Below are 13899 nucleotides of genomic sequence, written 5' to 3'. Positions count from 1 at the left end.
TTTGTCCATGAAGTGCGATCTGGTTTGTCATCAGTTTGACCTGAGCAGACTGAATCTGTTTGTTCTGAGAGTGCGAGTCATGAAAAAATTGTGTGTGCCAGTGTCAGGTTCGCCAATTTGACATATCGTGTTCGTTAGCTAAAAGGAAAGAGACACGCAGCTCAAGTGGAGACAGAGAGGTTAACAAAGTTTATTTGGCAACTTCATCTCCCTTCTGTTCCTCGATGCTTTTCACACATTCCCTTTTATAACATCGAGGAATCAGATTTCGCCGCTCCTTCCTGCCGACTGTTGTCAGACTTTTTAACAAGAACATTGGGTCAGGCCTACAAACGGGAGGGCATTAGTGCAATTGTGCAGTCCTAGAATGCAATATACACGACTACTGTACTTTCAGCCAAGGGTGTACTTAAATATTGACCAATGATGTATTTTGTTTACCATTACAGTATTCTTATTACAGTACTTCCATCACTGCAGTATTTCTACCATTGCAGGATGTTCACTACTACAGTACTTTTATCATTGCAGTACTTTTATAATTACAATACTTCATCATTGCAGTATTTTTCCATCGTTGCAGTACTTCTACCATTATAGTACTTTTATCATTACAGCGTTTCCCCCTCTGTATGGACAGGCATTAGGAGTGTTTCCTTACACTTCGATACGTTTATACTGTTTATATTTGCATGCTTTTTATGAATGTCTGCTGCTAATGTTACACATTAACGGCTACATTACGCCGCCGACTCTGTGTGATCTATATCTTTGCTGCTGTAACACTTCAAATTTCCCCATTGTGGGACTAATAAAGGACATCTTTATCTTTATCTTTATCTTTGATTACACTCAAGGGTGGTACAGTTCGTCTTCTCAAAAGCTGGTTTAGTCTGGTTTATCATTGGCGTGCCGCCGTGGGTCGCAGCTGACTTTGACGTCAACATCTTTTATCAGGACCCAGCACGATGTTGCTTGCTTCAGACTTCGATGCCAACTTATCTATCAGGCTCCTCACGATGTTGCTTGCTTCATCTTCACTTCTGAAGAAGTGCCACCGCCCTGCCAATTGCAGACACTTCCCTGCAGTCGAGGTGTCCTCCTGTACCTCCACTCAGCATAGTCCACTCTATTAAACTGTAACATGTTATATGCGCTACATATTCAAATAAGCTGCATCACGGCAAATGTATAATAACCTCTTAATATTATTCTAACAGCCAGTTTGAAGTCTGACATCTAAATTTAGCGAATGAGAATAATCAAAAGAATGAATAAACACCATGACGACAATTCCAGTCGTCAATCCTATCTACAGTACTGGTACTTTCATTTGATCAATGCTTTGGGTTTCATCAAAGTTTTAACATATTCAGTAAATATGAACCTGCTAAATTAAAGAATTGACCTTAAAATAATGCCGCCACTCGTAATACAATCCTTCACCGTCAATTCTGTTGAACGCATGCTGACACGTTTCAAGTTTATTTTGGCTTCCAACTAATTCCAAACAAGACAAACGTCGTTAAAGGACCAACTCAGTCCAGGTGTTGAGACAATATGCAGTCGGAGAATAACATTAAAAGACTAAAAGTACAAAAATTGCAGAGCAAACCTTTGAACATAAAAACAAAACTCAAAAGCAAGAAGAGACGTCGGCAGACAAAACGGGATTCGTTGAAGCATCTTTGGCGTCCGTGTTCTTCTTTGTCAACGGTTATTTTGTGTGCCAGAACTGCGCCAGCGTGCACGTGTCCTCAGTGGTTGCCTCCAAGCGGCGGCGAAACGGGCCACGAAGAGGACGCGTCGACGCTCCCGCGCTGGGGGCGGCGCTCCTGCGCCATCCACGGCGGGACGGGCCGCCGCGCCATCGGCACGAGGACACGGTGGACTGGCGGCTGGCGGAACAAGCGCAAAGGGGAGGACGGGTCTCGGTGGATCTTCGCCGGAGGGAAACGGTTTTGAACATACCTCGACTTCCAGTTGGAGACGCAAGCGATCGGTCGAGCAGGAGCGGACGACCGCTTACTTGATGGCGGCGCCTCGCCGGGAGCTTCCGTCGCAGCAGCGAGCGCCGGCCGATGGTCTCCGTCGACGACGGCCGATCTTTGGAATTCTTCCCGACGAGGATCGGCGTCGGCTTGAGGCGCAACCTTCGGACTGCCGCCCGCACAAACGTCAGCCGGCGCTGGTTCGACGTCAGCGTCGTCCGGCCCATCCCGGTCTCGCTCGACAGCGCCGGTCCACTTCTCGTCCGGCGCAATAAATGACTCGGGAGGGAAGTGAGCCGCCGTGGCCGTCGGACGGATTTTGCATCTGCTGTCGCTCGCCGCAATTGTGCCGCCGGGCCGCACGCATGTCAGGCGGCAGCCTTGAGCTGCCGGCTTGGCGGTGACGCCGACAAAACGCTCCGTGGCCTTGCGAGGACCTTCTGCACTTTGGCCACCGCGACCCGGTTCTACTTGGATCGTCCGAGGCTCGACAAAAGCGGACTTTGCTGGCCGGGCTTCCGACGACGCGCGTCTGCATTTGACGGGAGGAGGATGACCCGGTTGGTTCTGACGGCTACAAATCCGGATGAGTTGACCCAGAGACTCAAGCGATGCTCTTTTCCTGGCGGGAAGACATTTATCTTGCGCCAACGTTTCAGGAGCAACACTTTTGGCGCTTTCTTGTTGGTTCAGCCGAAATCTCGACGGCATCTCGGGCGCCGCGGGAGGCGCTCTTGGCTCGCCTTTCACTCGACAACTCGGTTGCGCTTTGGAGATGCAACCGGTAACTCCCAGAGATCCGTTCTTGGAGAACAAAGGTTCATCTTTGACTGGAGAACTCGGCGCCGTTTCTGAGCGTGTTCCAGGAGATGGGCGAGTCGAGAAAACTTTTTTGTCTTTCACCCGACGTGGCATGGACAACAAAGACGCCGTCGCGAGAGGAGAGCGACACTCCGTCAGCACGGCTTCGGTCTTCCTTAGAGAACCGGGACGGGCTTCAAGAATTGGACCGGCGCCATCCTCGTGCGGCGTAAATTCAGACTTCAGCTGAAAGCGAGGCTGCGCTTCAGTTTCGAACGATCCGGACTTTTTTGGAATTTGTTCAGTCTTGACTTGCAAACGGGGCTGCTCCTCCAAAACGACTTTTGCACTTCCAGAATCTCGGGACGCAAGATCAGCGTTCATTTGCGACCTCGGTCGCTCCTCACCGAGTCTTCTCGGAGCTTTGAATTCGGGGCGAATGGGTTCATTCTTGGCTTGAAAGGCACGGGGAGGCGTTTTGGTGACCCATGTCACGTTTTCAGGAGGCTTGCATCGCAAAGGTGTCGCCTCCTCCTTCACGTGGACGACATGTGGCGTCCTGGAGGCGGGACAAGAAAGTGGCGCCGAGGTGGAAGCAACACAATCCCAATTTGGTTCCACACACAAATCCATGACTTGTCCGCTCCGTTTCTCAGACGGCCGGCTCGCTTCAAAAAAACAAAAACAAAAAAAGTCCAGATTCAAATCAATCCATCGAGAATGTCACCTGTGCTCGAAAAGCGTTGACGTACCAGCTCGTGACGCCAGCGACTGACAGGTGGCGCTCTGCAGCATGTTGACAGCTTCAAACGACACACACACACACTCGATGCACAAGGCACGCTTCGGCAGCCGTCAAACAGATCGTGACATTCGACAATACCTTCTTCGAACGGAGCCTTCCAAACGGCCTCGTACAAGTCTTGAAAGAGGACTAAAACCTTCAACCCCAGAAAAAAAAAAAAAAAAAAAGCTCACTCAGCATGAGGAGAGATTTGTGCCGGAATGCTCAAGAGTACCTTTGCATCCATCTTTTTGGAACGCTCCCGCGCCGCGACTTGAACCGCAACAGCGTTGAAGATGTGGAGTTTGGTCTCCTGGAGTAGGTCCTCCTCGTACCAAAACGAATCCATGTGGTGAGGATATGCTTTGAGCTGCAAGAAAAACACGTCCTAAAAAAAAAAAAGCTCGTGCATCCGTTGGACGTCCGGCGAGCGGCGCTTACCATGTACGCGAGCTGATGCTTCACGCTCACCATGTGCAGGCAGATGTCGCCGACGCTCAGTTTCTGGCCGCAACTCTCACACAAGTAGAAGGAATTTTCAGACGCTCCGCGGCACTCGTACACCGACGCGAGACCTGACCGGGCAAGCGCCTAATCATCACGGGTGCAGATTTGGGAGGGGGAGGGGGCGTGTCCTGTGCAGGAGGGACACGCCTACTCACCTAAGACCGGCTGCTTGAACAGTCCCCTCACCCACAAAAACATGAGCAAGTTACTTTCATTCCCTGTAACAAAAGCAAGACGAGTGCATCACGTTGTCACCGCGACCTCCGACGTTGACGGGAACCTACCCAAAAGAAGGAGCGCCCGCGGAACGCCGTCCTCCACGCGCTTCACGTCGGCACTCGCCGGAGCGAGAGGCACGTCTTGTCCCGACCGATCGGACCCTTCCGGATCCTCGCCACCGCAATTTAAACCAACGTGCGGTTCTGGCCCGAAAGGCTCCGGAGGAGCGGGCCCGTCGCCTTCCGGATTCTTCTTGACATCCTTTAAGGCTTGCTCACCGATCGGAGGCTCGAGGCCCGACGACACCGGCGGGGAGGGCGCACGGACGTCCGCCACATTCTGCTCAATGTCCTCTAAACCGGGATCGCCGAGCTTTGGGTCCGGTCCCGCCCACGCCGAGGCCTCATCAGAACCTTTCGGCTCCTTCTGAGCGTCCTTTAAACACGGACCACCGATGGGCGCTTCTGGGCCGAACGACGCTGAAGTCCAGGCCTCAAAGTTTTCCAGACGCTCCTCCGACAACTTCAGGTCGCGACAATCCATGCTCGGCCGCTCGGAAACTTCTTTGCCACGTTGGGGTCCGCGGACGTCGCGAACATCGGCCTCCGCATCAGCGTCTGGATCTTCATCAGCAGCAACGTGGACGTCGGCATCAGAGGCTGAACGGAAAGATGAAACGCGCCACAAATAAAACCAGAGGCGCATTTTTTTGATTGGCTTCGCAAAAGCAACAATCAGAAGAAAAACGCATGCGCTCACTCAAAACGCCAACGGACGCGGCAAACAACGGTGCTGTGACCCGGCATCGCTCTGGAATCGTGAGCCGCTCATCTTGACGGAAACAAAAAAGCGCCGGCGAATGCAAAACATTCACAAAGTGAATTACCGTCTTCCGGGCTTGAGGCGCCGCGCGAAATGGGTGGTCCGAAAGGCACCGAAGAGTCGGCCGACACGCCGAAGCGAGTCTCCAATCTTTGTAAAGCTGACGAGAAAGCCCAACGATCGATTGCGCTTTCATCCAACGTGGGTTTGGCTCATTTTTCACGGTGGCGGGTTTACCTCGGGCCTCGGGAAGACCGGACAGCTCGTTGTACTCGTCGTTGGTCACTTCGATGGTCTGGCGAGAGCAAACGAGAGCAGCTTTCGATTTCCGACTTTGGGCGAAGACGCGCAAACTGACCTGGATGTTCCGAAGTCCCAAACCCTTCTCGACCTCCGCCATGCTGAATGCGAACTTGTGCCAGTTGACGCCTGCCAGCTGCTCGTCCGTCAACTCGGGGAACCGCCGTTTCTGGTTGGGGACGTCACGGCGCACAAGTGAGAACAACTTTTTTTTTTTTGGGGGGGGGGGGGGGGGATTAGGAACGCACCATGTAGTTGCGTATGTGAACGTCTTCCGTCAGGTGACTGGAGCGTTCCAATCGAATGTGGCACAAAGCGCAGTAGGACTGCTTCCTGCCATCGCTGTTCACGGCGACGATGAAGCTGAGTCCTAAACGTCCACGGAAGAGAACATCGATGACGAGGACCGAAGGATCGATTCGCTTCACAATCGCACTCACCAACTTTAGAAACGGTCGGCTTCGCTTTGCTAAGCCGCGTTTGGGCCGTCGAGCTCGCGGCGCTTTTTGCATCGGCAACCGACGTCCCCGTCTTGTTGACTTTCTTAGCAGCGACTTCCGATTTTCTGGATCCGATCGCTGAAGTCGCAACTTTTTTTCGGGATTTAAACTTGGCGGTCGAGCTCGGCGCCGCGATCCTGGCGGCTGCAGGAAACGGAGGCGACGTTGCGCCGTGAACCCGATTCGGTGTCGCCGATGTCGGAGCGATGACGGCGCGTCTTGCGGCTTTCGCGGTGGTCGCCGTCACGTCGCAGTTTTTTGCTGCAAGTCTGCAGGATCGGTCGCCGGTGGGAGCGGTCGCGCCAGACTTTGCCGCAGCTGCCGGAAGACGGCTGCATTTGGTGACGCCGGGAGTAGCCCTTGCGGCCGTACTCGAGTTCATTGCCATGGTTGTCACTCCACATGACTTTGTAGCTTGCGCGGTTGCTTTTGCGCTCGTCGCCGTCGCCATCAGCGCCCTCAGCTTTGAAGTCAAATTGGCGGCAGATGCCGCGAGCTTGGACGCAGTGATTTTCGAGCTCGCCCCGCTCGAGCTTGTTGAGCACTCGCCGTTGCGTTCGGAGGCGCTTTCAGCGCTGGCGGCAAGCGGTACCGCAGCCTTGGCGGCACTCCATTCCGACGCGCTCGCCATTGGGTCAAAATGCTCACGTTTGATCTTCGGCTTGTCCTCACGTGATGCAATTTCTCTGGAGTTCCTCCGTTGTCGCTTGCAGGCGATCTCGTCGTCCTGAGCGTCCGTCGGAACTTGGCCACTCTTTTCCAGTCCCGTCTCCGTCGCAGTCTTTTGGGCCTTGGCGGTCCGTTGGCAGCCGTTGGGACTCGGCTTTTGCGAAGTCGGCGTTGTCATCGGACTCGAGTTCAATGAGGTCACCGCTTCTTTGGGGACTCGAACATAAAGTTGAACGGCGCTCGATTATTTTGGCAAATCCGTTCCTTTTTTTTTTTTTTAACTCTTTTGCACAAGCGACATTTTAAAGCGTTGCATCGGCGACAAAAACAAAACGTGTAATTGTTCAGACAGAACGGGACCGACGACTAGAACGCACTTTGGAGCTCAAAGACTAAATTGTCTGACCTGAAACTCAAAGAGTGACACGCACACGCACACGCACGGTGTTGTTGTTCGGCTTACCCAACGGCGCTTGAGGCAGGACGAGCGGGATCAGCGAACCTTTGCTCCGCCTCCTCTTTGCCGCACTCAGAATTATTTTCACTGACAAGCAAATGTTGGAAGAACAAAGTCAAAACCTCTCGAATTGCGACTTTTTTTTTTTTGTTTTAAAAAAACATCCAAACTCGCCATACAAAGCGGACGACATTTCTCAAAAGCTTTTCGACATGATTTTACGCCGACTCCAAATCTGCCGTGCCTTTTTTCCTTTTTCGACTTTACTAAACATGAAGTTGTGTGGAAAAGGCCAAATTGGCGTCCTCAGACTTGACATTTGGAATTTGCAAATGAATGTTCACCTTTGTCGTATTCGCAAGGTTCCTTGACGGGCCGATCCAACGTTAATTTCTGCGCGGGAGACACGATGAGTTGTCGACTCGTCGTCGCGTCGCGTTTGCGTGGCCATACCTGCGCGTGCGACACGCCGTGAATACGCGCCGCCTGCGTGGCCAGCTCCAGTAAAACCTCGGCGCAACCGTCGGCCGTCGGCGAGCCAGGATGGAATCGGTCCTTTGGAGCGCAAACACGGCCGCCAAAAATCAACCTTCGCTTCAGCGCAAAAGAAATTCGGGCCGAGCGAGAAAAGAAACTCACAAGAAAGGTGGCGACGTGTTCCCGGCTGAAGGCGTGGGCGTGGCCTTCGCGCTCGCTCAGCCGCCTTCCACACAGCAGACACAAGCACGCGTCGCGGGCGCCGTCGCCGTCGCGGGCCTCGTGCCATGCAAGAAAATTGCGCCCTGCAATGGCGAAGAGTCGGACATCCGCAGAGACGAACACAAAAAGTGGCGGCGCCGGTGGCGTCCTCACCCAAAAGCGGATACGTGTTGTGCTGGCGAAGGCGGCGGAAGGTTTGGCACGGCGGCACTGAAAAGAAGTCACACCACCGCCGGTTAGGAAGGATTCAAATCAAGATGTCCGTTGGGGCAAAGGTTTGCGTTCGCCTGGGGAAGCGATGACATCATCGCCGCCGCCGCGCGTTGCGTTGATGTCGCCATTCAGCTCATCTCATCTGAATGTCGACGAGGCCATCACGCAAAACAGTTGGCAAATTGTGGCCCCGCCCAGGAAGAAAGCCACGCCCGCATCAGCACCGCCTCCTCCCTGGAATGTCAAAGACGTGTGCACGAGGAGACGAGCAACTTGGCGAGGCAGCTGTCACGCACACACATGGTCGCCATCTTCAGTTTGTTTTTTCCACAAGTCGACCTGCTCACATGACCGCAGATGCTGAGCCGACAGCGTGCGTCACATCAAACATTTGGAAGCGCCTCACGGCGTTCCCGTTCTTTCTCGCAGCCAACCCAATATTTTGAGGCCCCGAAAACGTGAACGTGTGAAGCAAGCGCTTGAAAACGCAAAGGAGACGACAAGCGTTTACCGTTTCGTTTGAAGACAAGATGGTGGCGCGTGAGTCGCTCCAGTACTGCAACACAACGAGGAATTCAAATGAAAAAAAGAAGGAACCGGGATTGGTCGCGAGTCCATTTTGGGACGCCCACTTTTCTGGTAACTCGGTGGCTTGACGGCATTTAAGACCGAGCCGGGCAAATCCATCACCTGCGAACAAATGTAAACGTGGTGAGATGAGCGCCACGTCTTTATTTATTTTGGGGGTTTTTTTTACCTTCACAATCACTTGACTCCACCCCCTTTCCTTCTCCTCCGCCTCCAACTCGGACCGCAAGAATTTCCGTCTCGGGACTTGTTGCCAACCAAACGGCAGTCGCCACGGATTCAGATGCAACTAGGACACGCAAAAATGGCGTCGTCGCCAACGGTCGGTGGCGTGTCCGTGCCACCCGGGCGACAAATTTCAGTTTCACGCAAAAGCGAGCTGACCAGCGTTTGCAGGAGGTGCCCGTGCGAGTCCAAATGTTTCGTCAGCGCCGACGTCGGAAAGGCGTCGCGGCAGGCGCAGCAGACGCCGACGGCTTCGGCCGCCGCTTCCGAGCTGTGACAGAACACCATCACGGACGCTCCTGGCCAGCAAACGGAAAGGACGCCCGTCACACGGTCGTCACGGCGACGCCGACGCTCAGCGTGATCGTCACCTGGCACGGCGCGTCCGTCCAGTTGATGGAATAAATCCCTCGGAAGGGGCGGAGCTAAAGGACGCCGCATTTCAAACGTTAACGCCGACATGGTCTCAGCGGCTCGGTGACGTTTTCGCTCACTTTGGGCCGCCGCCGCCGTCTTCGTGTCTTTCATTTGTTCCGCGTCGCTCGGCGAGCCGCAGATGCTTTTCACCATCTGGAATCCCAATCGTACGATCAACCCGATGGCATCCGATCCGGTGAGCCGACGCAAAGTGTGCACGCACCATTTTGTGCTTCTCATTTTCTACGTGCTGCAAATATTGCTCCGGCGTGTTCAACTGGATATTGCAGTTCTGAAAATGACAAAAAAAAATAATGAATTTTTTTTTTTGTCCTCCCAACGCTTGAAACGTTTCCAAACAAGCGTCGTCGTCGTCGTCTATCCCACGGCACGATACGTTGACGCCTCCGCCATCGGAAGAGCAAAAGACGAAAATGTGCTTCTTTTCGTTACCTGACAACGGATTTTGTTTGACCTCTCAACACCGTCTACCAGAAAAAAGAAAATCACACAAATAAAATGGAGCGTCTGACTTCAAGCGAAACGTGAAGCTCTTCAAATAAAATGCCAAAAAATATTTGCAAAAGCAGAGGGGATGCGCGCGTTCAATTATCGGCGCCATCGTGGCGACGACGGACACACAAGACTCACCGACGTCAAGCTTGGGCTCGCGTGTCCTAACTTGGCGCACTTTGGGAAGTTTGACGAACAAACTGAGCGAGCGCATCACTGGCGAGGAGAAGCAAACGGCGTCGGCGCGTGACGGCAAAAGCGATCGTTTTGAAAGGACGGCTGGCCAACCTTGCGAGTAGCTGAAGGTTTCGTACACGGAAAGAAGCGTGTAAGGCAAATTGAGGATCTGAAAGAGAGCGAGGAAACGGTTCAAATGTCAAGAAATGACACAAATTTCGTCGGCTTCAAAATCGGAGACAAACCTGAAGCGGTCCAACGCGGCCGACACTCCGACGGCTTTCTTGCTTTCCCGGAGTCGTCGTATCGGCCGAGTTCTACAGACACGCACGCGTGCCGTTCGAAGAATGTGAAGAGGTTATTATACATTTGCCGTGACGCAGCTTTCTTTTAATACGTAGCGCGTACAACATGTTGCAATCTCGCAAAGTAGACGACGCTTGAGTGTTTTGCCGTTTGAGTGAAGACGCGGGAGAGAAAGAAGTTGACGCGCTGAATCCCGATAGGAGACGTTTGACGTCAAAGTCGGCCGCAACCGCCACGCCGCCTATGCTAAAGAAGGCTGATCAAGAAATTCTTATCAAGCGGCGACAGAGAAATAACAGGAACAATTATGTGAACCAAAGTCATTTCAACTCACACTGCGCAACATCAACTATGCGGTCGAGGTTTTGTTGCTCATTTTGGTTCAACAACTCCGGGAAACGCCAGGTCAAGGCGACCCAACAACTTTAAATAAACATGAGGAGTGCGACGCCAGCCGAATTGATCCTGTTGTGTAAACATGTATTGTGATATAACTCGCGATTGTCAATAAAAGGCCCAGGGGGGGTTGTTGGAAGCTTCAGAGGTCCGACCCGATCGCTGGGGGAGCATCTCTCTTGGCCGTCAGACTCTTGCCGCTTGGCGTCTGCGTCTATTTTGTCTCCGAATTTCCTACTTGTCACGGGAAGGGTCGCGCCGGCACATTTGGGGCGATTCTCCCGTGACATTTCAAAGTTGGAGCGGAGTGAACGGTGACGGCGCATCCTCATCTCGAGGCCAGCCCCGCTAGAACATCCCGACGCTCGGCTCGATCGCCGTCCGACCGAACCGGAACGCCAGGGGTAAGATCAACTTGAAGCTTTTAGCCGAGGAAAATCTTATGCCTGATTGACGACGAACCTGACACGCGTGTCCGAAAAGGGGGGCCAAAAACGCAACTTACGGAATAGTTGCACTCGTGGCAAACGGAAATGACGTGCGCGACGATCTGGTGGTCCGACACGACTTCCTCGCAGACGTGGCACAGGTACAAAACTTTGGCCGTTCCTCGACTAAGACAGACGGTCAGCAGTTGAAATCCTGTTGAGCAAAGCGAAGATTGTTGTCGACGTCGGAGCAGCAGAACGACGGCGGCTTGGCAAACCAACTAACAAACATTTTCTTTTTTTTTTTGTAAAGCATCAAAATGTGAACGAGGACGACCCTCTCGACAACAAAGACTTTCCAAACCGAAAAGAGGTTGTTGGATGGCCAGTTGGACGCTTTTGTCCAGAATAACGATGCGGGGGAGCTGGCCTGTAAACAAAAGAGAGAATGAGCCATGAAAAGGTCCGGTTCTGGCTCAGGTCGCGTTTCTCCGACGGGTCTTCCTCCGCTCCTCGTCGGATCGGCGTGACGCGGCTTGAAACGAGAATCGGACGCGTTGCTCGCCAATCGACCGAGCTCACGTGATCTCGCACGTCAACTCGCGCTCGATTCGTCCGCCGCGTGACGAGCCGACCCACTTTCAGATATTGACCGAGAAGAAAAATCAAAATGACTTACCGGGAAGCGAGTGGCGCTCTGCAAAGTACGGAAAATGCTTGAAATGTTTGATGCTTGAACATGATCGCAGACGGCCCAAACGTTACCTGTCTCAAATACTTCGGTCATTTTCTGGAATGAGAAGGTAAACAAAAAAAAGAAGAAGAAAAGGTCAGAGAGATGAGCGGTGAACGACCCGATGTCGAGAGAGCAACGAATGTCAACGGCAACCTTTTGATGCTCTTTTGACGATATGTGACGCTTGAACTCGGCAAATATTTTGAATTGGACAAGGCACACCTGCAACACAGAAAAAAAAAACACAATTTGCATTTCACAAATCGCTTTCCGTCTGCCGTGACGACTTGGTTCCGTTTGGCAAACATGCATCAAAAGTGGCTCATTTAGCTTTCAGACGGGCCTTCCCAAAGTCCTGATTTCAACCCCATCGAGGACATTGCGGAGGGAGCACATTCATGTCAAAAAGAAAACGCGTTGAATTGAACCGAGAGGCGTGCTGACGTTATTTCAACCAAAACATGGTCAAAAAGTGAAATTGCAGTCAATTTTCATACACTCTAACATCTGGAAGCTTATCATTCTTCGATTCTACTTTGACCATGTCGCAACTGTTGGTCAGTCTTATGTTGAGCCCCAAAAACAGCGATTTGCGGCCCCGATATGCATTTGGCCCTCAACATAGTTTATGTCAGGTCAGTGATTTTTGACAGGCGTCCCTGACTTCGCAAGGGATTTAGCCGAAATAGCGCCAAGGAGCAACATAAGGCGAGTCTTGAGGGTTCTGGATGGCCATGAAAGGCCAAGTAGGATGAGAATGCAACAAGGGAGAACCGGATATTTCGATCTTTTGTTCGCCGTCAACAAGGCACACCTGCACAAGGCAGGAGCCAATTAAGAGGCAATTAACCAGTCAGGTTAAATGGTTGTTGGTGACTTACTTTGTGGTGTTCACAAATATGAAATATGATCGCGTTAAGATGCGAGCACTCACCTGACAAGCAAGACCGTCGTTCCATTTGCTGGATTCAAAATACATTTCGAAAAACGAGGCCATTGAAACACAAAAACAACAACAACAACAAAACGTTACATTCTATTTTGTGGCAAGTAAAAAATAAAAGTCAAAAGTGTCAAGATGTCGAAATAAAATGGAGGCCAAAATGTCTTCGGAGCAAAAGTTCCAATTTGAATGGTCAATGAATAAATTAACTGGTGGGGGCTTTTAAAAGCGAGCAGCCACGTCAAGGCCACGCCCCCAGGTTTCATTCTCACAGCTGATTGGCCGGAAAAGTTTAGGAGGCGGGACGTGGTCATTGTGTCGATAACGGTATAGTTGCAACGTCACGTGTTGAATGGTTGCGCCTCCCTGTGGTCAAAAGAGATAAACACCAACATAAAATGAATGCTAATATAAGTAAAAATCGAAAAAAGATTAATAATATATGTGCGGAAGAGGATTAGGGCCATGAAGGAAAAAAAAGTCGGAAGAATTCTGACTTTTCTGAATTCATATTTCAGGTTAGAAATGTATTTTCTTGGATGACTGTTGCTTTGCAGATTTTTGAATGTAATTTTGTGTAACCCTTGACGTCGCGTGTCACAAACTTTCATTCAAACCCTTTCTGCTCCAAAATACTCCCAATCAATACGGCACCGCAACCTGGCAGTCATGAAATAGCACGACAGTCTTCAGCCGTTACAATGTCGCCATCATCTGGTCAATATGAGAAATGCAATCGGTGACAACGTCTGGGACTCCGAAATCAACAGACAGACGTTTTTCCATTTGTGTCTCGTGCTATATTTTATTTTCGTTTTAGAAATAAGAATTGACTGTCAAGATGTCTTTCTACGTTTCCTTACTCACCCCAGACAATAAAATAGCCAATCAAGTAGTGTTTAAATGTTGCTGTTTCTATTTTACAATGAAAATTAAATTCCCAACTTGGGGCTGGATTTAGCAAATTGCATTACCTATAACCTTATACGCATATATGACACATCATATATATGATTGTTACGTATTATAAATGCCCGTCCCAGTGGTCAAGGATGCACACAGTCTGTAATGCAATCTATTCGTTTTAATAACCAAAATAACAGCGAATAAAACATTGATACGGGAGCCTTCTGATGGCCTCAGCTCATGCCCACACGCTCCAAATTCAGACTAACTGCTCGAGCAATCTTCCTGAACCTGGCTCCTCC

The 13899-nt window shown here is 51.4% G+C and overlaps 1 protein-coding gene across 10 annotated transcripts; it reads right to left on the bottom strand.

Moving 5' to 3' along the window:
* Positions 1-166: 166 nt before the first annotated feature.
* LOC148321926 (uncharacterized) lies at positions 167-12894 on the bottom strand. Of its 10 annotated transcripts, none has more exons than XM_088318161.1 (32): positions 12683-12894; positions 11902-11970; positions 11778-11802; positions 11692-11709; positions 11377-11442; positions 11090-11226; positions 10128-10199; positions 9994-10051; positions 9844-9921; positions 9646-9680; positions 9416-9484; positions 8935-9345; positions 8720-8839; positions 8595-8652; positions 8474-8518; positions 7903-7959; positions 7690-7832; positions 7504-7605; positions 7395-7443; positions 7057-7137; positions 5865-6809; positions 5673-5794; positions 5483-5593; positions 5362-5419; positions 5189-5284; positions 4368-4961; positions 4239-4301; positions 4018-4151; positions 3812-3946; positions 3676-3733; positions 3545-3595; positions 167-3460 (listed from the first exon to the last, which is right to left on the bottom strand). In XM_088318161.1, the coding sequence occupies exons 1-32, from the start codon at positions 12743-12745 to the stop codon at positions 1758-1760; spliced, it is 5826 nt and encodes a 1941-aa protein (XP_088174287.1). In that variant the 5' UTR covers positions 12746-12894; the 3' UTR covers positions 167-1757. The 10 variants fall into 10 exon arrangements, with proteins under 10 accessions (XP_088174287.1, XP_088174283.1, XP_088174284.1 ...); XM_088318157.1 differs by having other exon boundaries at positions 5362-5593; positions 8935-9074; positions 9147-9345; XM_088318158.1 differs by having other exon boundaries at positions 5362-5593; positions 7395-7605; positions 8935-9074; positions 9147-9200; positions 9270-9345.
* Positions 12895-13899: the final 1005 nt, after the last annotated feature.

This window comes from Idiotropiscis lumnitzeri, chromosome 16 (genome assembly GCF_059441095.1).
Source record: "Idiotropiscis lumnitzeri isolate Australia: NSW breed Sydney's pygmy pipehorse chromosome 16, RoL_Ilum_1.0, whole genome shotgun sequence".
Classification (NCBI taxonomy): Eukaryota; Metazoa; Chordata; class Actinopteri; order Syngnathiformes; family Syngnathidae; genus Idiotropiscis; species Idiotropiscis lumnitzeri.
The sequence above is the reverse complement of the archived record's forward strand: the minus strand, read 5'-3'. Positions and strand labels throughout refer to the sequence as shown.

Bases quoted from the DNA above. Each gene is read 5' to 3' on its own strand.
- LOC148321926 (XM_088318151.1), bottom strand. From the start codon at position 12,745: ATGGCCTCGTTTTTCGAAATGTATTTTGAATCCAGCAAATGGAACGAC. The intron at 9,485-9,645 runs GTAACGAAAAGA...TGTCATTTTCAG, and splicing joins CAAACAAAATCCGTTGTCAG to AACTGCAATATCCAGTTGAA. The intron at 8,519-8,594 runs GTGGGCGTCCCA...GTTGTGTTGCAG, and splicing joins GCCACCGAGTTACCAGAAAA to TACTGGAGCGACTCACGCGC.